Below are 21,555 nucleotides of genomic sequence, written 5' to 3' on the forward strand. Positions count from 1 at the left end.
CATCATACTTAGCTCGGCTTTGGGAACGTTGCGTCAAAAAGATACCATGGGCCTCGTAATCTTCGAGGCCTGGACATTGGGGTTGTCAAGGGGACCCCGTCTTGAGTATTCGAATTCTCGAGATTTCTTCGTTCGAGTCATGCCATCAGTCCGAGTCTGGTTCTGGAAAATCTCTCGGTCTTGTCCCGGCCAATACCTGGGCGGTCTTGCCTCATCAAGCGGAAGAAGCCAGGGCATGTGACGCCTCCCAGTGCCTCGTTTGGTTCGGTTGTTGCCTTGTATGGAAGAAGATGGAGTGTTTCTCAGGACAATGTGGAGATTATGGGTAAACTTCGGAAATATGCGGCGAGCGAGCTCCCCAGCCGGCTGACCGAATTGACCGAAGTATTGGAGGAAGGCAGGGGCGGCAGGGGGCACTGCCAAGGCCGGGGTTGACGCAGGACCCTGGGAAGGACCTGCCAGCGGCATGGTTTTTGGTGTGCGCGCGTTGATCGCACGGAAGAGGACGGAACAACCCCACTGGTGTACTCCGTAGTTATTCCGTACTGATTTATTCGCGAGCACACAGGCAGGTGCAAGACTGGGCCTGCAGGCACCTGTCGAAAACAAATGCCACGGCGCATGCGAAGCTGGAATCTTCGTGAGGGCAACTAAACGTGTACGCAGTACTAAGCAATAATATACCTGAATTAGTGTAATGACCGTCCAAGTAATGTGGGGCAGATATTTGGGGGAGTTGGTTGTCTTGGAATCCGAGGCTGACTGTATCGGCCGGATTCCTACTTTCAAAGGACAAGCGAATCGCGGCGAATTTTGCACTTGGCATCGATCGGAACCCGCCCGGGCCTTGGAATCGCGGGCCGCAACGCGGCTAGCGGGTGCCACTTTTCTCAGGAGTCGCGGAGTTGCGGTTCCGACGAGCGGCCCACTGCAGCCTGCTGGGACCAATTGAGCCCGTTCAAGGTATCTTGCAGGGTCCGGACCCTCCAATTGCGCCGGATTCACCTCCCTCGACCTACCCCAGGCGGACCCCCCCCGGAAAACACGCGAGAAACAGTGGAGGCTGATTGCCCAGAGACTAGCCGCATTCTCCGCCGAGACATCTCTGGTTGACATCGACGACCAACGATTGACAATGCAGCGACAACCCACCACACTGCTGCCACCGTCCAACCAATGCAATCGCCCAATGCCACGCCCACTTGCCTCATGGCAGTCATGATGGTCGATGGATGAGGGATCTGGCTGTACGCTCTTATACCCAGTGCTGTAATCCGTATTTACCTAAGGTATATACTGTAAGTGCATAAAGAGGACGGATGCACATACGGTGGATAAGGAGGAAGCCTGCGCCCTGAAGTTTCGTATCATCCTCAAACGGGTGCTACCATATGTGCTCCCGCGCTCCCGCCAACATTTCGTTGGGTGGCATGGCCTGGGGCGTGGCAAAGTAGAGAAGGCGACGGCCCAGCGGCCAGAGCTACCGTGTCCTGGGCGTTCTCCCACCCGCCCGCCTTCAAAGGCGCATCCCACAGAAATTGCTTGATAGTGCAGTCGCAGACGGAATATGTATGTACAAAGGTACTTACAAATCCGCTGCCAACCTGAGTATTTGCCATTCATCCCTCCTATAACGCTATCGGCACATGCCGCCGCTCTTGTGGGAGCATGAAGCGCGAGGCCCACCCCGGCCCCCCAGCTGCCAACCGCTGGGCCTGCTGCGCGGAGACTGATGCGCCGAGCATACTGGTCTTCCCTCTGGAACCCCCTCCCCTTCGCCTAGATCTTGACCCTCTTCTCGGGGAAACTACGGGAATGTTTGGCGAGAAGGCTCAGCGGTTCCGGTGCAGCGCGGGCAGCTGTCTCGCATTCTGCCTAAAAGTGCCGATAACGTGAGCTAGGGGCACCCTTTATTATATTGATGCCCTTCGCCGTTCCGGTGGCCTGGCTGGGCCGACAATCCAGAGGGCCGGGTTATGCGAGCCATCCGGGACTAATATCTACCGTGTAGGGGGTCCATTGGGGTCACACCAGTCACCTTATCAAGGGCGCGTGTTCTCATTTCCTTCTTGATCACCTCTTACAGGCGGAGGCAGGAAAGAGCGCGGAAAGCACGAGAGAGGAAGGGGCGCTCGAGCAAGCAGGCAAGCAAGCAGACAGGGAAGCAGAGAAAGAGGGAAAGAAGGCAAGAAAACCAACGAAGGACTACGGAGAAGGAAGGCACACACCACAACACAACCAGACTTTCACCCACTGCAAGACTGTGTCAGCTGGCCAAGCCCACCTGTGCACCACCGTTCTCGTCTTCGAACACGCCCACCACCCCGATGTGGTACGACCAAGCTCGCTTTCCGAGGTCTCGATGGTTACTAGGACAGGATGACAGGCTCAGCAACCGGCGCCGCTGTGGCGGTATCGACGAGGGCGTCGCCAACAACAGCGGCATCGATAGACGTGGTTATGGAGGGGACATCGACATCGACGTCGGCATCATCGTCAACACCAGCACAGACGACGGCGACGTCGACGACAGCTCCGAATGCAACGACAAATACGACAGCGGGGACTCCGACACAGACTGCAACGGGAGCAGCAGCCGCGGCAACCACCATTGTCAGCGCGAGCATGCTGGCAACGATTGGCAGCACCCATGGCAATAGCAGTTATGGCCGCGACCAGAGCCAGAGCCAGGGCCACAACCAGAACGCTAGCGGGGGCAGTTTCAGGGACAAGGGTCTCGAACCACGGGCGCGGTGCAGCCAATGCGGGCGTCGGCGCACCGCATGCCACCATTTTCCACACCCACACCAGCAGGGCCTACAGGCTTCCCCGGCCTCCGCAAATGCGACTGCAAACGCAAATGCCGCTGCGGCGCCCCTGCACACGCGACCCCGCAGGGTCTCCAAGCTCAGACACCGCGCTGCCTTAACAGCCAATGCCACCCAACAGCAGCAACACCAGCACCCAACAAATGCAGCGGCGCCTGCCGTCAGCTTCTCTCAACACTCACCCTCCAGCAGCCCGGCGACGACGACAAGGACCGCGAGTAGGAAGAGGAGGACATCGACGCCCCCCGACCCGGCCCCCGACTCCAGGGACTCGAGTGACTCCAGCAGCAGCAGCGCCGCAATGGATCCTCCCGTGCTCTCATTTTACGGCAAGGAGCCGGTCCCGCTGCCCTCGCGCTTTGGCCAGATCAAGCGCAGCCTCGTTGCCGGCCACGAGGCCGAGCTAGAGGCGTCCTGGGCCCGCTTGATCACCGCCCTGCGCGAGCACGTCGACGATATTGCCTCGCGCGGGTCCTCTCTGACGCCGAGCATCGACTTCGCCGACATTCACAACCCTGAGGCCCGCGCCGCGTTCTCGCGCGACCTGAAGCGTTACGGCCTCGGTGTCGTGCGCGGGGTCGTGCCCCGCGCGGACGCGCAGGTCTCCATCGACGAGACGGTCAAGTACCTCGAGAAGCAGACCGAGTTTAAGCGGCCGCCGCCCCAAGATCCGACATGCTTTGACTTCTTCTGGACTCCAGCACAGGTGCGCACCCGCGCCCACCCGCGCGTGCTCGAGGCGCAGCGGTTCGTTATGTCGCTGTGGGACAACAATGCCGACGACCGCATGGCCATCCGCTTCCCCATTGCCTACGGAGACCGGCTGCGCATCCACGGCGCCAATATCGGAAACGTAGGGCCCGACGCCGCCGCCGCCGCCGCCGCGAACGATAACGACAGCAAAGCCGACGACGACCAAGAGGCCAGCGGTTCCCTCCCCGATGCGGAGCTTGACGATGACCTCGAGGCGCAGCAGGCCGCTGCCGAGCTGCTCGGAGATTTCACCTCGTCCACCATCATTGCCCAGGTAGACAACGGCAGCTTGGAGCGCTGGGAGCCCGACGGATATGGACGCGGTGGCACGTACGATGCCGTGTTCAAGGGCGAGTGGGAGAAGTACGATCCCTGGGATCCCACCCACCGCGTGACCGCCACGTCGGACCTTTACAATGGTTATGGCGCCTGCAGCATCTTCCGCATGTACCAGGGTATGGTGGCGCTTAGCACTATCGAGCCGGGCCTGATCCGCCTGCTCCCTAGCCCCAAGCTGGCCACTGCCTACTTCCTCCTCCGGCCCTTCTTCTCCCCCAAGACGAAGCCGCCGGAGCGCCGCGATGGCCCCGAGTGGGACGCATTCCTCGACCCGTCCAACTGGGCCTTGGACAAGGAGCAGTCCACCATCATCCACGGCGCTGTTCCGGGCCACGCCCAGCGCCTAACTGAGCTGTGGCACCCGCACCTTCACCTCCGCCGCACCCTTCAGACCATCCCCACGCTACAGACGGGTGACTACATCGTCTGGCACCCGGACCTCGCCTACCACATCACCTCGAACCCCAACGTCATGGCCAGCCGCGCCCCGACCCCCCCGCCCGCCACGGCCGCCGGGGAGGAACCCGCCGGTCGCAACGGCCGGCCAGTCTCCATACTTGTTTATGTCCCCGCCGCGCCCCTCACCCAGACCAACGCGCTATACCTCGCGCGCCAGCGCAAGACGTTCCAGCGCGGCCACCCAGGCCCGGACTTTGACTCCACCGGCAGCGGCCTAGGCAGCGAGGCCACGCACATCGGCCGTCCTACGGAGACCGACATCGCCGAGGTTGGCGGGCCAGCCGCCCTGCAGGCTATGGGCCTCGCGCCATTCGACGTCGCGCCCACCCCGCCGCAGTCTGCCGGTTCTTTATCATCATCACCTCCTTCCGCCTCCGCTCCTGCCGGGGAGAAGGCGGGCAACGGAGGAGAAGATGTGGAGATGGCCGATTCAGGTTCCGGTCCTGGGTCGGGCGTGGGGCCGAGTGCGAGTGGGGCTTCATCCATGACGCGGGCCGAGGCTGAGGTCGCCCGGATGGCAAACATCATTCTGTTCCCAGACCGGTACGACTTCTACATGGCCAAGAGGAATAGCAGCGGGACCAAGAGGAGCAAGGTTCGGGTAGAGAGGCTCCTGAACCCGGTCGATCCGCCATCACCGCCTAAGGTGTCCAAGGATAAGGGGACGACGACGACAGCGGTGGCGGCGGCCGATGGGAAGAACTAAAGTTAAGTAAGATTTGGACAGCCGGGAGTTTTTTAGGTTTTCTTGATTTTTTTCTGTCTCTGCTCCCCTCCTCCACCCTAAACTTCTCGCTTTGTGATGGAACGGACCAAAGACGGACTCGTTCCTTGGTCGTGCGTTTACAGGGTGTTATAGAGGCGACATCATACCCCTGCTGTCTTTTTTCATCGGTTGCAAGGAGAAAAGAGAGGAGGGCTTCCTGTTGAGGTGCCAATACCTATTATCGTGGCCATACCAGCCATACATCTCTCACATCGGTGGTCCCCAATGGAAAGTGGCGGGTTCTTGCTAAGGCTTTAGGTCGACTGAGCATGTAAGCAGTTTTGCATTTAGCATACCATAGTAGGATGGTAGAAGCGAGCGTAGTGTTGGGCCTTTTTGGCCGGCCGAAAAAAGAAACTGTTTGTACGGGATTCCCGAGGCCCTCGTACTATCTGCCGTTAACTTGACCGGGGTGTGTGGCCCTGCGCTGCGCCACGGAGCAGGTTATTCCACTGTTTCGAACTTCGGAGTATATCGACTCCCCTGGACTGGCCAGCCCCAACCGTGCGTCATATTCTGTTCGTTTGCAAGTCCTGAAAGGCCATACAATAGGCTGAACGACTGTTTCGCGGCATGAAATAAATTAGTTAACAGCCAATTTGGCTTGCGTAGTATCCAGTGTGCAGCTCCTTGGGTTCCATGCCCGGAGTAAATAACAGTGGCCAGCCCCCTCCCTGTGGCCGAGCACCGGCCTGCTACTTTAAGCTATTTACACTAAGCTATGACGAGCTCTCCTTTAGCCCGGTCCATGTGCGTACAGGGTAATCCGTACAGATCCGCACATATTGCATACCTTTACGGAGTACACTAGGCCACAGGCCAGATCTTGGTGCCCTCTCGCTAAACAACCCCGGCAGTTTCTCCTCTGTCTCGGCGCGCACCGGCCAATACCGCTCCAACGAGTGCGGAAATTGCCAAGTCATGAAAGTGGCTTTTATCGAGCACAACGCTCCCGAAACGCCCAGGGGTGGTCGTCAGGGTGGGCCAGTTAGTGGTGATGGGCAGTCTACACTCGACAAGGGTCAGCACTTCGCACGCCTCTCCGATAACCCTGCTACTCCGAGTTACCTGTTTAGGGGCCACCAGTCCATGTTCAAGCCTGAAAACAGTGTTAGTAAAGCGGCCAGGCGACGCGAGAAACACAAGAACAGGATCTCCTTTACGGAAACCAGCGAGGGTGTCTGGGTGAGGGTGCAACACCATGGTCCCCCAGTCGAGTTTCAAGTCTCCCCTCTCCGTTGGAAGGCGGCACGCCTGGTCTACCACACCAAGCACTTCGTTTCAAGACTGAGGAGCCCGGGCAAGGTATCCATACCATCACTACCACCAACATCCACTGATCGCATCCCCGCCGCCGCCGCCGCCGCATCCCGCCGCACCACACCTTCTTCCCCTTCCTCAACCTCCGAAGCATCATTTCTCGACCTGGCCGCCGCCGGCCCGCCGTCTTTTCTCATCGCTGCTGTTTCCCACGCCCTCCCCCGCCCCGCCGACCGCCTCGCCCCTTCTTCTTCTTCTTCTTCTTCTGCTGCTGCTGCTGCTTTCCCTCTTGCTCGGATCTTCCCCACCCTCGACGAGATGACCAGCATCCTCCTCTTGCCTTTGCACAACAGCGTCGGCGGCAGCGGCAGAGCGAGCGGCAGCAGAAGGAGCGGCGGCGGCGGCAGCAGCAGCAGCAGCAGCAGCTACCGCACCGCTATAGCGTACCTCATCGTGGCCGCCACGCTGAACCACATCCGCCGGACCACCCTGTGCCCGCCAACGGTGGGGGGCTACCAGTACCCGTGGTGCGTCATGATGGGGGGCGTCGGCGCGAACCCGCTCGAGGACCTGCGGCTGGCTTTGTCGAACCCCGACGTGTTTGTCGGCGCCGCGCTGGCCGGCTACGGGACGCGGTGGGCGCTCGTCGCGCGGGTGGTCGGCGGGGGGGTCTTGGCCACGTGGGTGGTCGAGCTCGCTGTGGGCGCCTTGTTGCGGAGGATCTTGTTGCTGTTTGTGACGGCGGCGGCTGCAGGAGCGCAGGAGAAGAAGGGAGTTGGGTGGAGCAGCGCGGGGAAAGGGACGTGGGAGGTCGGCGGGTCGGCGGCGCTCAAGGTGGGCTACATGCTCTGGCTGCTGATGGGCGTCGAGTGTGCCTTTGCGAGGGGCATGAATGCGGCCGCGTGGCTCGTGGCAGGGTACAAGCTGCTGCTTGTTGCCGGGGAAGAAGGCGTCGGACGCGTCGCGTTGCGGAAGGCGATACAAGGGAAACTCCTGCAGGGGTGTTTCGTGGCCTGCCACTTGGTGTACTATCTGATGGGCGGGATCGGCCCGGTGGTATGGCGGAGCAGTGTGTCCGCAGCCAGAGGGCAGCCTGGATCGCTGCTGACGCTCACGGGGATTGTGTGGGGTGTGTGGATGCTGCTGAGGTATCGCAGCACCTTCTTCATTGCGTTGGAGGTTAGTGGTTTCTTTATATTTCTTGGCTATGTTGTATTTGGCCTCGGGGTGTTGGCGTGGGAGTTCATTGATGACCCGCTGGGGTTGAAGGTGCACACTGCCCTTGATACGCTTAACGGAATCAAGGGAGAGTAAGCTCGACGAGAATAAACAAGGCGCGATTGTCGGGGAAAAGGTCCGTCTGGAGAGACCTGGAAGTGACGTATAGACCTGGCAACCGGAGGTGAATGGCCGGAATTGGATAACGAAAATACGCGTTGATGGACACTGTATGTAGTGTCAGACCTCTTCATCTAGATACCCGCAGCCGTATTACCTAAATCATAAAACCAGATCTAAGGTGAGCATAAACATTGGACGGGCGAGTAATTGGGCGTGAGGGCGACATCAAGTGTGCCCAGCACACCACTGTTGGGTTATTAATGGAAGTGCGCCTGGAAGCGTCTTGATATCGGTATTATATCACTGCATGACTATCGCCATGCCGCTCTAAACCGGTTCCTCCGCTGACTGGTATCCAAATTCTTCGTTACTTTCGCTCTCCGGGCCAACGGCGATTGTCTTATTTCTAGGCGCCCGCAGAAACAGTAGCGAGAGAAAGGCCAAAAGGACGAGCCCGGCCACGTAGAACCACGGTAATCCAGTCCATAAGCCCTTTCTCGACAGCCCAATGTTGAAACACCATGCCAGGACCGGGCCCCCCAGAAAGGCGCCGCCCGTTTCCAACATGCTGATCAAGGCGTACAGTCGCGACGTCTGCTGGGGTTCGACGTAGCTTGTGGCAATGGCCCGACACAGCGGTCCTTGGGAGGAGCCAAGGGTGCCAATTGTGAGGCCGATGAGAAACAGAACAATTTCCCTGCTGCACCCTTCGAGGATCGCTCCCAAGACGAGGAAGATGAACGAGATTTCGGCGAGCAAGAGGTCCTTAGAGAAGACTGACAGGCGGAAACGCCCAGACTGTTTCGTCAAGAAACCGGAAATCAGAGGCAGCAGGGCGATGACGACGAGTTGCAGGGCCCCAAGGGGGGCGAGGAGATAGTTGGTTTGTGCGAGAGTCCAGCCAAAGTATGTGCTGATGTGCTGGGCCATGGTCGACGAGTAAGCCGCGAAAAGCGCGGGCTGGACCAGAAAAGCCGGCAGCGACAGGGCGATGTTGCGGTTCTTGAGCAGGGAAAAGGATATACCGAGCTCCTTGATCTCTTCGCGGACTCTTTTGGCCGGTGGCCGCCGTTCTTCCTCCGTGGTCGTTTCCCGTAGACTGATGGGAAGTGTCTCTGGGAGAAAGATGACCAACATGAAGACGAATGGCGTGAGGCAAAAGACTAGTCGTACGGGGGCCCAAGGCCCCAGGTGTTCCATCAACAACCCCGCCGAGACGGGACCAATGAGGCCACCGGAAACGGCGCCGAACGAGAGGCACAGGAAACCAGTCGCTCTAGAGAGTATGGGTCAGCAGTGCCGTTGATGGCCTACAGAATGATCCCACTGACTTATCGCCGTCCGAGCTGATGTCAGAAGCCATGGCGTGAAGAGTGTTGAGTGCGACCGGGATGCCGCCTCCGATAAGGAAGAAAAGGGGGCCGAAAACCGAGAGGTGCACGTGGGGAAACTCGCCGATGCTGAGAATCAGGGGACCCCACGAGAAACACAGGACAATGCCAACGTACGCGAGGGTGAAGGTAGGTTTGCGACCGATTCTGCCAGCGAAGGTCAGTAGGTAGCCTCGAATAAGAACGCCGGCTGATTGTCCGCTTTTTGTGCTTACCGATCGGCCAAGACGCCGTACGGGAGTGTCGCGATAAGGCCAACGACAGAGTTAATCATGGCGCCAATGCCACCCAGAAAGGCCAGCTCCTTTTGCACGGCATCGACCTTGCACATCCGTTCCTCGACGGGCTCGGACTTGGGCTTTTCGTAGTGAAGATGGCAGACGGCGTCTTCCATGAGGCGGAATATGGGGACGAGGAAGAGCATGCCGCTCGTGGTGACGACGAACGTAAGGACGGCCAGCAGGCCCAAGACGGTGGTGCGTTTCCGGTCCCGGAACCGAGAAGCAAGCCCGCGTCGGCCAAGCTTTCCATCGCCGGTGCGAAACGAATCGCCATGGTCGGGGTCGGACGGGGTCTCCCTGTTGTCAATGTCAACCTTGTCGCGTTCCTCGCCCGCCAGAAGCGGCTCCCCCTCAATGGAGTCGCGTTCGTGCGAGTTCATGACGGCGAGCGTGTTTCGGAAGGAAACATATTTGGTCCAAAGGTAGAGGTGATGAAAAAGGGGGCAGTTTTCATTCTCTTGATTTTAAGCTCTGGAGTTTCCATTCGTGGTGCATTAATTAGTGTAGAGCTGATGACGCCGCTTTGGGGCTGAAACAAAGCAAAATCCAATCAGAAACCCGCACAAGAATACGAAATACGATGCCAAGAAGCGATACGCGTATTTCCTTATGGAGTAATGAACTTGAATCTCTTAAAAAAAAAAAGTGAGGCTTCAAGCTATAATAACCAACAGTTAACAGCACCAGAAACGCCGTATAAAATCAGCCAGCGGCTGTTGGTGTTTCGGCTTTTTTGCCTTCCAGATTTTGGCAAGGTAATTAGTTTCGTTTTCTGGGAACGCATCGCGGTCCTGCTCACATCATCTAGGTAATATGCCAAGACCTGAGCCAGCTGCGCGGAAGCTGCCGCCCCTCCATCACACCTGGTCATGCCGCACCACAGCTCCACATCTGGAGGAAAGGGCGACCAAGTCGCTGGTCATGGCCCTCGATATAATTGCACGAGTCTGCCTCGCGGCCTGAAACGTGAGTTGGTCATTCGGGCCCATTAGTTAAGCGCATTCACAGAGCACGAACAAGATGGAGTTTCGTGGCGCAGAGTTCCCCTGGCTTCCGCCGGAGGCCCAAAGGTCGGCTTCTCGCTCATAATTACTCATTGAAATGAAGACTGCCACCGCCGGCCCTCGTCGTTTGTAATGTACACAATGACGACTTTTGGATAATCCACTATTACCTCGTACCAAGGAGGACTTCATTAGGCGCGTCTACCTTGTATTTCGATTTCGCGTACAGTGACACTGCCTGCGCTGTTTTCGGAAACATCAGCATGCCCCCAGCCATCGAAGCACAACCCGCTGCGGAATCGGCAAACCGTCCGGATGCTGATAAGGAACAACCGTCCGTCCCTCATCAGATGCAGCTCCAACCATACACACCACTGGAGCTAGCAGTTGGAGACGGCGCCGAACACGAACAAGAGTCCAACGCTGGTCTGACACGGACTAGTTTCGCGGACGGCGCCCGGTTTCTTCCTGCACCGACCGACTTCCTCAGCTGGGCCTCTTTCGGCGAGGTTACTCTCCGGCCGAGAAAGAATGCCAGGAGGTCTCGTCTCGACAGGATCATCTCTCCCCTCAAGTCGGTCGGCGCCGGACTGCCGGGCAACGTGAGTGTGGAGGGTCTGGGCGGGCTCATCGAGTCCGCTCACGGTATCTTCCACTCGGTTCGCCGCCTCGACTTTATGGAATCGGAGCGTACCATGTACATGTACTCGCCCCCAACTCCCGGAGGCCCCCGCGTCCCGGCACCCGACAAGCTTCCCCGACGCGAGCTGGAGAGGTACGAGGACGAGCTCTTCGACCTGAGCAAGTACAACGGCGCGTCCGACTATCTCACCGCCATGGCGTGGACCGAGGAGGCCATGTCGGGGTCTCTGACCCTGTATCGGGTACTGTCCGGCATCGCTGGCGAGGCGACGGGCGTCCGTCCCGTTGCTGCCATGCGCGACGTGCCGAGCCAGGTGCTGGCCAGGATGCGGACGGACGGGAGGGTCAGGCGGAAAGCCGTGGTGACCCTGATCGAGGACGACGACCGCACGTTTGACTGGAAGGCGAACCCGGGCAGGGGCCCGCGATACGTCAGGCTCGCCTCTTCTGGGGTGCGGTCCCCGGGCCGCTCTAGCTCTAATAGCAGCAGGTATCGCGGACCGGGCATGGCCGACGCCGATGGGGTCTGCGCCACCCTGCCGCAGTTCTTTGCCCTGCTGCACTCGCGCCGGTCTCTCCTGGAGAACGTTGGCTCGTCCTGGGTGACCCAGACGCGCACCGATGACGGCGAAGCCCACCCCATGGTCTTCCTGACCAAGTCACCCCAGTCGAGCCCCCACGAGGGCAACCGAGTGCACGTCGCCGTCTTGGTTCCGAACGACGCGCTCTGGGCCGAGGATGAATTCATCTGGACCGACCAGACCGGGCTAGCCGAGTTCCGGCAGAGGCAATATTGGGACTTGATCGAGCCTCCGAGTCGGAGAGCCAGAGGCAGAAGTCGGAGTCGAAGGAGGGAGCGTGATGATGCCGGACCTACAAGATCTCCAATCAGGGGCAGATCTTGAGATTGGTGACGGGTTGCCCGCCTTGGCCAAGAGGTTGGGGAAAATGGGAGTGGGCGTGAGAGGAGAGAAGAATGCTCTTAATAGTCTCCTGCAACGGTGAAGACAAACGGCCATCTGTCCTCCATGATTCATCATTTCCCTTGTCGTTCTCCCACTCAGTAGACATAGATGAAATCCTCGTTCTGCAAGTCCGTCATGTCCCGTAGCGCATTGTCTTCCTCGAGCGCCCTTTGCCGCCTGTTGTTGGCATCCTCCACCTCGACCGCCTTGCTGTCCTCTATTATTTGGATCTTGGCTATCATGGATTCATCCACGAGCACGGCGTTCTTGCCGAGCTGCTCACGGCGCTTGGCGTGCCGGCGGTTGAGGAACATTAGGTAGAAGGGGATAAGTCTTGTGGCAAAAGAAGAACAGGACAAATTTAGCCCCCGTTTTAATAACAACACCAATCACAGGATTCAAAAATGAGGGGGTTAATTATTATGATTCGACTTACGCAGAGATACTGCCGACAAGGGCAAACATGACGAGATTGGAGATGAGCCCCGGGCGGTACAGAGGCGCCTGGCTCTCGTCGTAGAGCAGCGGCCCGATCACGTTGCCGGTGCACATGCCGATGAAGACGACGGCCGAAGTGCATTTCTTCTTCGTGTCCCCGCCCGTGTTCTGGGCCTGCCACGCGTAGATCAGGGGCGTGATGGCGGCCAGGCAGGACACCTGTGATTAGCGTGTCAGCTTGCACATTGTTCATCTCGGGGATCAACGAGTGGCACAACCAAGAGAGAGCAAAAAGGAGAAGAGAATTCAGACGAGAAAGCTTACCAGATAATAGCCAAACAGCAAGACGCCCTTATTGTGGTCGTTCCGCGGGACGGTGAGCATGAGGATGGTGCCGACCAGGGGCAAGACGCTGACGGCGGCGATGGTCAAACCCTTCCTCTGCCAGTGCGTGGCGGCCCAGCCGGAGCCGATGATGACGAAGAACTGGATGGCGCCGAAGGGGATGTTGAAGAGGATGGCGTCAAAGTTGGTGTAGCCAAAGTCCTTGACGATGAGGCTGCCAAACGTCGAGATGCCGCCGCTGGCAATCCTTTTGACATTGCATCTCGTGTCAGTTTCTTGCAAGACAGAAACCATCTATTAATACATTTGAAAGAGGAAAAAAAGCATATAAAATATTAACAATAAACATTAAGGAAAGGGACCTACGAGATGGAGACGATGGCGATGAACCAGCACCAGGTCTTCAAGTCCCACAGGGTCTCCCAGACGTGGTCCCATCGCCAGGCACGGGAGGCGACGCCCATCTGGTTAGCGCGCACGCGCTCGACGGCGATGACCTTCTCCCTCTCGGCGAGGTACTTTGCCTCCATGGGGGAGTCGGGCATGAGGAGGAGGACGACTAGGGCGTAGCAGACGGTGAGGAGGCCGCAGAAGAGGAAGATGATCTGGTACTTGAAGAGGACGCGGCTCTCGATGTGGCCGAGGCCGTAGGTGAAGAGGCTGCCGACGATGGCGGTGATGCCGTTCATGGCGTTCCAGTAGCTGGTGCGCATCGTCTGCTCGCCGCGGCGCCACCACATCTGCGTCACGGCGACGCAGCTGGGCGCGATCATGGCCTCGAAGGCGCCCAGCAGGAAGCGCAGCCCCAGCAGGGAGCGGAAGTCGGTGCAGGCCGACATGATGGCCAGCGCCGAGCCCCAGAGCAGGATGGCGCTCCCGATCACCTTGCCCGTCGGCAGCTTGACGAGCAGGAACGCGGCCAGGGGCTGCATGACCAGCTGCGCCAGGTAGAGGATCGACCCGAGCCATGAGTACTGCTTGCCGACGAGGTGGGCGTCACGCGAGATGCCAAAGACGGAGACGTAGCTAGTTTATGAGAGAGTGTGTTTGCCTTCCGGCGTCAGCCCGAGTCACCCCCAAGGTTCATTTTCATCGAAGGAGGAAGGAGAGTAGAAGAGGCGGGGACACCAACCTCAGCGAGCTCTTGTCGAGCTGCTGGAAGAAATAGGCGCCCAGGAGGAGCGGGAGGATGCGGAAGTCGATCCGGCGAAGGACGCGGCGCTCCTCCTCGTACGTGAAGGAACTGTCTCCGGCGCCGTGGCTGGCGAGGAAGTCGGTCGCCTTGTCGCGCAGCTCCTTTCGCCGAACGCCGGCGGGTTCCGGGGCCGGCGTGATCTCGTCGCCCCCCGAGGGGTCTCCCGACCGGTCTCTAGCCATAGGTTTCCAATCGTTCGTTTTCTGAAATTAGGAACTGATGTTGTTGGCATTGATCTGGTACGTAATCTCTCTCTCCTTTATGACAAGGAGGTCGACAGTATGCAGGAACAAGATGAAAAGGCTGATGATGATCCAGACGACCCCCAGTACTACAGAAACTGACCCGACAGTTCGGGGAGGTGGAGAAGACTGTCCAGTATGATAATATCAAGGCCTTTATATTGGAAGCTGGAACCGGCACGGGAGCAACAACCGGGCCAACAGCAGCATGGCGATCGCTTTATCTTGGCCCGAGGGGAGGAGTCTTGGCCTGTTTGTGCGTTGTATTGTATTTACCTAAGAAGATACTCTTGGATATAACAGTTTTCGTAGTACACAACCAGGATGCCGACCAGGTACGTCCTGCTTACCGAGCATTGTTGGCTCGCCGCCCTGGTTGTCGGCCTCGCATCTGAGTGCCGTCCCCGGCTGCGGCGGGCTTCCTTGCACTTGCAATCCGTTGCTGGCAAGCCTGCTAGTCCGTACCGTTGTTTATGTCACCCGCGAACAAAGTGATTGGCGGATTAATTCAGGTTGAACGAGCGAAGGAAGCACTGTGGAAGTCGCCATCATCGTTCACTAATACCCTCCGGTACTAGTTACTCGTGAACTGCTTGCACTAGAACTTGAGGGTGACTGATCTGCTGTGGTCCAGGAACCGGGGATGGGGAGCCAAGCCAACGGCACTTAAGGTACAGAAGTGCACTCGCAGTATATATGATAAGCGAAGCACACATGCACGGGCATCCAGTTATACCGATTACATGGGTCGCGGCAAGGTATGTAGCTCCCTATTTTAGCCGGCTACACTACCCCCGAGTCGTGACACTGCCGCTTCCCCGCACAATCCCCCCGCATCTTCAAAGCTCTGGGATTGGAGCCGGTCCTTGCCGTGTTCAGCCTAAGATTCGGGGAGTGGGATATCTCCGGCCGAGACGGTGGGAGATGTGTCCGAGAGAGAGACAGAGTCTCGCTGGAGGGCCAGGACAACGGCGTTATATCTGTTCGCTCAGGAGAGTGAGCCTTCAGTAGTCGTCCTTGCGATAGTACTACAGTTATCCTGCGGTGGTGTGCGGCACTGTACTGCAGTATCCCGTTAAGACGTGTGTGTAAGTGCATGTATACATAGGTGCCCACCTACCTGCATATATTATCTTGCAAGCCCCTGAATTTGACTGACTGACAACAGTCTTGGAGGCACTCGACGATTCTAGTCTTCCCAGTCATCGGAACACTAGAAGAGGAAAGGAAAGAAGATAATTAAGCAATAAAGAGAGAGAGTGTGTGTGTGTATGTGTGAAAGAGCAAGGAAACAATAAATCAAAACAAAAGGGGTTAACAGTAAAGGAAGAGGAAAAAAAAAAACAAAAACAAATATCAGAGCTACACCCCATCAAGCATGGCTACCACCAGGAAGCGCTACGCCATCGTGGGCACGGGCGCCCGGTCCAGCTTCTTCTTCAATGCCATCGGGCAGGACTACCGGGCGACGGCGTGCGTGGTGGCGCTCTGCGACACCAACCAGACGCGCATGAACCAGCGCAACAAGCGGCTCGAGGCCATCGGGCACGGGTCGGTGCCGACGTACCCGGCCGCCGACTTTGACCGCATGATCGCCGAGACCAGGCCGGACGAGGTGATCGTGACGACCATCGACCGGACGCACCACACCTACATCATCCGCGCCCTCGAGCTCGGCTGCAACGTGGTGACCGAGAAGCCCATGACGATCGACGCGCCGCGCTGCCTCGACATCCTGTCGGCGGTCGACCGGACCGGCGGCCGGGTGCGCGTCGCCTTCAACTACCGGTACGCGCCGCACAACACGAAGATCTACGAGCTGCTGCGGTCGGGCGCCGTCGGCACCGTCACGTCGGTCCACTTCGAGTGGCTGCTCGACACGTCGCACGGCGCCGACTACTTCCGCCGCTGGCACCGCGACAAGCGCAACAGCGGCGGCCTGCTGGTCCACAAGTCGACCCACCACTTCGACCTCGTCAACTTCTGGCTGCGCACCCGGCCCCTGTCCGTCTACGCCCAGGGCGACCTCCGGTTCTACGGCCGCGAGAACGCCGAGGCCCGCGGCGTCACCCGCTTCTACAGCCGCGCCCGCGGCAGCGAGGCCGCCCGCGACGACCCCTTCGCCCTCCACCTGGACCGCGTGCCGGCGCTCAAGGAGCTCTACTGGGACGCCGAGCACGAGGACGGCTACTACCGCGACCAGAGCGTCTTCGGCGACGGCATCAGCATCGAGGACACCATGAGCGTCCTGGTCCGGTACCGCAACGGCGCCGTCATGACCTACTCGCTGACCGCCTACGCGCCCTGGGAGGGGTTCCGCGTCAGCTTCAACGGGACGGGGGGCCGGCTGGAGGTCGAGGTGGCCGAGAACAGCTACGTCAACGCGGCGGGCGAGCAGGGGCCCGAGGGGGCGGCCGAGCGGCGGTCCATCCTGCTGCGGCCCCTGTTCGGCAAGCCGAGGGAGGTCGAGATCCCCGCCGCGGACGGCGCCCACGGCGGCGGCGACAAGATCCTGCTCCGCGACCTGTTCGGCGAGCCGCAGACCGACGAGTACATGCGCGCCGCCGGCCACCTCGACGGCGCCGCCTCCATCCTGACCGGCATCGCCGCCAACAAGTCCATGGCCACCGGTCAGGTGGTGTACGTCGACGACATCCTGAAGCTTCCGGATTGAGCTGGAACGAACGAGCGAGCGAGAATCGAGGGGGAAAGCGAGCTGGTAGGGTTGTCTCGAAGAAGGCCCTAATAATAAAGAGGTTAGGATCTTAGATAAGACGGAACATCTTTTTTATCATTCCTCGCCATCTCGTTACCTGGCGAGCCAAGTTGACCCCGGCGTGGTTGTTCCTGTCCAAGTTCTATGATTGGGAGAGTTTTTTTTTAAGAAACCATTACCGCGTAGCATGCGCCAAGAATCTATCATGATCGCCCGCAGTGGGCCGTCATCGAACACGGTCAAACCTCGTCAAGCATCAAACAATCATGTGCGAGGGAAGAAAACAAGGTGTAATTAAAAAAACGGCGTCCCATTGCTAGAACCTTCCTCCCAGTTGGCCTGGTGCAAGCCGAATACATCCAGAGCCAGACAGATCAGCGGTCTGTCGTAAGAGAATTAAACAACAAGACGGCGAAAGAAAAAAGAAAAAATTTCCCTGGTCCCTGAAAAAGACGGCCCAAGCCGCAAGCATATATATCTATCCGTAATTCCCAGAGCCTTCCTGGCGACCCTCCAACAGCGCCGATTGCCGGTGTGATGTTACCCCAGAAATATATGCTCCAGCACCAGATAAGATGGTAGGTACAAGAGAAAAAAAAAGAAGCCCATGACACCGAGTCAAAACCCTGTAAAAAGCCCAAGTGGTATCATGCGGCAACTGCCAAAATATGATGAGAAAACACCAAAGGATGCAGCCAACCCGGTTTAAAGCGGTCCAAGCGACTCGACAAAGCAAGAGAGCTCTTTGTTCGGCCAGGAGCTATCAGATGCAGCGAAAGGGGTCAAAAGAAAAACAGCGTTTCGGAAGCGTTGCGAAGAACCGATGGCGTGACCCGTATAAGTCGGTCCACGCTGACGAGAGAGTGCGAAGCGATTGCTGCCAAGTGGAGGAGTCCCGGTAATTAAAGTTGGGAGTGAACTATTTTGTTGTTGTGTGCAACGTGTGGAGAACTCTTTGGCCGCCCAGTTTGGCCGAACTACATGCGTAGGATCGGATTGGTGGTGTGGGTTAGGGTGATGTGGCGACCAGCGCCGTCACCGACTCCTCATTGGTGGTGTTGGCGGCTGAGAAGTTCCAGCCCACCTCGGTTGGCGTTTCAAAAAACTTTGGGTGGCAAGTGTAACGTGTGAGGTGTTCCTTGTTGCTCTGATTGTTTCGCCACGTGATGTCGAGCGGTTCGGGGGTTAGGCCAAATTGTTCGTCGCGGAAGTATAGAAAAGAAGGTGAAAGCAGAGATTTACTCTTCCTTCACGTCGGGCGACCTGTCGCCGCTGCGATGGAGATGGTGTTGGCGCTGTTGCTGGTGATGGTGCTGGTGCTGGGGCTGGGCCTGAAGCGGGTGTTGCGGATGCTGCTGGCGAGCTTGGTGGTGGTGGTGCTGCGGCTGCTTCTGCGACCTTTCATAGTGCGCATCGGCGCGAGCCCGCTCGCGCGGCCGGCCTCTTGTTTCCTCTTCGTCGACGGTTGCGCAGCCAAATCTTCTCCTGTCCTCCTCGTACCAAGCGCACAGGGGCTTGCCCCCAAACATCAAGTCGTCGTCGTTAATGACAGTGGCCACCATCCATGGTTGGTTGGTGGACAAGTCGATCTCGTCGGCAGACGGGTCTGGAATGTAGAGGTTGTGCACGACCATGGGAGGCTGTGGCGTGCAGTTGGGTGTTGAGCTCTCGGAAGACATTGTTGGTGTTGTTGTTGTTGATCGCAACGATGCGATCTGTCGAGCGCTGTGCTGTAATGTTGATCTGCGAGGAAGTTGATGGCGGGGGTTCGGAGTTGAGCGTTTGTTTGTTTGCTGGCCCGAAGCAACGGGGTCCGCACAAGGGGCGCAACTCTCCTATGTCTCTGTGATCATAAAAGAGAAGAGCCTCTTGTTGTTTCAACGGGCGAGATGGTTGCCTGATAAAGGGGGGCGGTGTTTCTGGCGAATGCGCGTGCACCTTCCACGACAAAAGCCTTGTCGTGGCGTCGCAGCTCCGTTCCGACCAGTAGCCGCAACACAAGTCAGCAGCGGCTTGTCAAGCGGCAGGTTTGGGGCGAAAACACGTCGGTTGGGCGTTTTGTCGTGGTGGTCAGAGTCGGGCCTGATGGAAAAGCCGCGTGGGTCTACACGAGGCGTCTCGTATCTTCTATCAGTGCATCTCTCACCACCCGTCCGTTCGTTTTTGGTCGAGATGTCGTCGCACGGATTTCTCTTCTCAGGGCCGCGCAACGCGGGGTTCTCGGTGGAGGGGAGTTGCTGGGATCGCCGTTTTCCGGTTGCGGGGAAACGGTGGGCAGGTGGAGCGCGTATGTGGAGCGCCTGCCGAATAAGGCACCCAACACGAAAAGGATCTGCTGGTTGAATCGGATGACCTGCACAGCGGTCCCCTGAGCGAGGCGTCGAACGATGCTTTAAAGGAAGCAGATTATATGTTTCGAACAAGGTCATGCGCTGATGTGCTCGAAATGATGAGAAAACTGTCGAACAGAGTGGACACGAGGGACACGAGAGGGAGGCGAGCCAAGACCGGGATGAGGGCTACCGATGGATAGGCCACGTTGTAGGCTGTCAGGTGCAAGGCAGATACAGCTAAAGCAGCAGAAACTGCGGGTTGCAAAGAATATATACATCAAGTCGGCTACTGCGCTATAAACCTTGGAAACGCGCGGGATTGGATTTTGTTCGGAGCTTTCCTGCTAACTGCTGCCCACCGCCTCACTTGCACACACGGCTAGTGTACTGACAGCGCCACCAAGTCAGATACACCAGTCCTGGCGAGCGGACAAGTAACTTGAAAAAAAAAAAACCTGATCGCAGATGACGTTTTCGCATGTTGTCTTGGCGACACAACTTGATTCTGAAACTCGGTTGTCGCCGCTTGCCACGAACCAAGAAACGCTTTGATCCAAATCTTCAGTTTCGCGGAAGAAATCTCTCTCAGCTAGCTGTAATAGCGATCGCGCCGGTGCGGGTGGGATGGTCCGAGATTTGCAGATTGTATCTGGGATTGAAGAATGCGATCGGGGTACGATCACTGATGCCGTTTCCATCACCGAATGCCGGTTCCGTTCGCTGCGAATGCGAGTCCCCATCAAGGGACTGGACGGAATTCGCCAGATCTCTGGTGATAGTTATGACGTAACCGCGCGCGGGGTCTGTTTCCTTTGCGGTGGTAACGAGATTGCGGCACAAGACAAAGGCACAGGATCTGAAATCTTCTTGGCTAACGTACATGGACCCGAAAAACCACTCGAGACTCTTGCGATGGGCCGGTTGCTTCACGTGCGATCCCGAAATGCATGAGCAGCGATGATCGCTTAGCGCAATACGGAGTAGTGAGATGGAGCAATTGACTCTCAGCGCGTGCCACCAAGCCTCGCGTTGACCCAACACCTTGGCACCACAAGTACCTGCGAGAATGTACGAAACCCCGCTTTGTATTTTGTTATGCGCGGACTCGATGGAGTGCCAGTGATTACCGGACTCGGTCTCGCATGGCCACCACGAGGCCACAACGCCAGGCAAATGTCGGGCACCATCTCGAACGAGGTTCCGTTGTCCACTCTTCGCCGTGATAAGCGGGGGTTCTGCAGTTGTCGGGGGCATTACACTAGATATTTAGCGTGTAGGTATAGGGCTGAATCCCCTGCTCCTTCCTCGGCCTTCCCGCATGGGGCACCAAATGGGAAGCCACATGGTGATCGACCTGATTTGAGCGGGCCGCCAGTCGCACTGCGGGGCTCATGACAAATTCCTTTGCATACTCTTATATGGAACCCAGCGCAGCTGGACTGCGTAGAGGGAACGGCCTCGACATCGATCCAGACGGTCGTATTGCGCACAAAGGGTGACAATTACTAGATCGCTGCAAATTGTGAAAGACGAACGATGACCAAGAGAACCTCGCTCAGGTGTGGGAGGAGTCCCCGACGCGGTATTTTGTCACTATGGTCCGATATTCCACTACCGCGCCGTTTGCCACCGCAGAAGCCATCGGCGCTACTGTCGGCGCTGATGGAACAGATCCTAATCCCTCGCACAGTCGGCTCCAACTATCGGGATGGAGAGCTTCTCGTGCAGTAGGAGAGCTTTCCAACAGAGCTGACTTTTTATGAGCGTAGTATTTGACATTGTGAGTCCATGTCGCTGTTGTGTTGCGGCACCTCCCTTCGCATCGCAGGAAGAAGAGATAATTACAATACAGGGACAAGTGATCGGGACAATGACTGCCGTAAGTGCCGACAACGGAGTCACTGGTTCAACACACAGAGATCCAGCTGCAGCGGCTTGTCTCGAAATATGGCCATATGGCCATATGGCCTTTGACTTGTTAACCGCTTGCGACTCGCCGATCGTCTTCTATCAGATACATCTTTCCCTCAGCCCGGGAAATCTCCTCGGGTGAGCCGGTGCGACCGGATAAGTTGGTATACACGGCCTCAAAAAAAAAATATTCCAGACGCCTGTCCTGAAAACTATGGTGGGAACCGTCTCGCTCGCGATTCATCGTCCTTCTCCTGACGGCCATCCCCGAAGGATTTACCTTATTCTCCTTGAGGCAGCTAGAGGCGACCAGCGAGTGTTGAGCTGCTCCCGAACCTTCGCATCT

At 58.0% G+C, this 21,555-nt stretch overlaps 8 protein-coding genes across 8 annotated transcripts; 4 read left to right on the forward strand and 4 right to left on the reverse strand.

Annotated features, from left to right (window-relative positions):
* The first annotated feature begins 2,195 nt into the window (after positions 1 to 2,195).
* MYCTH_2305813 (uncharacterized protein) lies at positions 2,196 to 5,238 on the forward strand. The gene has a single exon (XM_003663658.1). It carries the CDS (start codon positions 3,130 to 3,132, stop codon positions 5,083 to 5,085), a length of 1,956 nt encoding a protein of 651 aa, XP_003663706.1. The 5' UTR covers positions 2,196 to 3,129; the 3' UTR covers positions 5,086 to 5,238.
* Positions 5,239 to 5,758: 520 nt separating this feature from the next.
* On the forward strand, positions 5,759 to 7,896 carry MYCTH_2305814 (uncharacterized protein). The gene has a single exon (XM_003663659.1). It carries the CDS (start codon positions 6,067 to 6,069, stop codon positions 7,717 to 7,719), a length of 1,653 nt encoding a protein of 550 aa, XP_003663707.1. The 5' UTR covers positions 5,759 to 6,066; the 3' UTR covers positions 7,720 to 7,896.
* A 177-nt stretch (positions 7,897 to 8,073) lies between these two features.
* On the reverse strand, positions 8,074 to 9,798 carry MYCTH_51742 (general substrate transporter; the record flags this gene model as incomplete). The annotated part of the gene is made up of 3 exons (XM_003663660.1): positions 8,074 to 9,022; positions 9,078 to 9,284; positions 9,353 to 9,798. The coding sequence occupies 3 exons, from the start codon at positions 9,796 to 9,798 to the stop codon at positions 8,074 to 8,076; spliced, it is 1,602 nt and encodes a 533-aa protein (XP_003663708.1).
* A 689-nt stretch (positions 9,799 to 10,487) lies between these two features.
* Positions 10,488 to 12,053, forward strand: MYCTH_2305819 (uncharacterized protein). The gene has a single exon (XM_003663661.1). The coding sequence runs from the start codon at positions 10,686 to 10,688 to the stop codon at positions 11,967 to 11,969; it is 1,284 nt and encodes a 427-aa protein (XP_003663709.1). The 5' UTR covers positions 10,488 to 10,685; the 3' UTR covers positions 11,970 to 12,053.
* Positions 12,054 to 12,124: 71 nt separating this feature from the next.
* Positions 12,125 to 14,189, reverse strand: MYCTH_2118844 (uncharacterized protein; the record flags this gene model as incomplete). The annotated part of the gene is made up of 5 exons (XM_003663662.1): positions 12,125 to 12,362; positions 12,466 to 12,686; positions 12,792 to 13,050; positions 13,179 to 13,838; positions 13,945 to 14,189. The coding sequence occupies 5 exons, from the start codon at positions 14,187 to 14,189 to the stop codon at positions 12,125 to 12,127; spliced, it is 1,623 nt and encodes a 540-aa protein (XP_003663710.1).
* Positions 14,190 to 15,627: 1,438 nt separating this feature from the next.
* On the forward strand, positions 15,628 to 16,923 carry MYCTH_2118845 (uncharacterized protein; the record flags this gene model as incomplete). Its single annotated transcript, XM_003663663.1, has 1 exon — positions 15,628 to 16,923. The coding sequence occupies one exon, from the start codon at positions 15,628 to 15,630 to the stop codon at positions 16,921 to 16,923; it is 1,296 nt and encodes a 431-aa protein (XP_003663711.1).
* Positions 16,924 to 17,115: 192 nt separating this feature from the next.
* MYCTH_2315428 (uncharacterized protein) lies at positions 17,116 to 19,501 on the reverse strand. The gene has a single exon (XM_003663664.1). The coding sequence runs from the start codon at positions 18,642 to 18,644 to the stop codon at positions 18,204 to 18,206; it is 441 nt and encodes a 146-aa protein (XP_003663712.1). The 5' UTR covers positions 18,645 to 19,501; the 3' UTR covers positions 17,116 to 18,203.
* A 382-nt stretch (positions 19,502 to 19,883) lies between these two features.
* MYCTH_95413 (uncharacterized protein) lies at positions 19,884 to 20,552 on the reverse strand (the record flags this gene model as incomplete). The annotated part of the gene is made up of 1 exon (XM_003663665.1): positions 19,884 to 20,552. One exon carries the CDS (start codon positions 20,550 to 20,552, stop codon positions 19,884 to 19,886), a length of 669 nt encoding a protein of 222 aa, XP_003663713.1.
* Positions 20,553 to 21,555: the final 1,003 nt, after the last annotated feature.

Source organism: Thermothelomyces thermophilus, chromosome 4, assembly GCF_000226095.1.
Source record: "Thermothelomyces thermophilus ATCC 42464 chromosome 4, complete sequence".
Taxonomy (NCBI): Eukaryota; Fungi; Ascomycota; class Sordariomycetes; order Sordariales; family Chaetomiaceae; genus Thermothelomyces; species Thermothelomyces thermophilus.

What these genes read in the sequence shown, in the direction of transcription:
- MYCTH_2315428 (XM_003663664.1), bottom strand. Translation starts at nt 18,644, where the DNA reads ATGTCTTCCGAGAGCTCAACACCCAACTGCACGCCACAGCCTCCCATG.
- MYCTH_2305819 (XM_003663661.1), top strand. Translation starts at nt 10,686, where the DNA reads ATGCCCCCAGCCATCGAAGCACAACCCGCTGCGGAATCGGCAAACCGT.
- MYCTH_2305813 (XM_003663658.1), top strand. Translation starts at nt 3,130, where the DNA reads ATGGATCCTCCCGTGCTCTCATTTTACGGCAAGGAGCCGGTCCCGCTG.
- MYCTH_2305814 (XM_003663659.1), top strand. Translation starts at nt 6,067, where the DNA reads ATGAAAGTGGCTTTTATCGAGCACAACGCTCCCGAAACGCCCAGGGGT.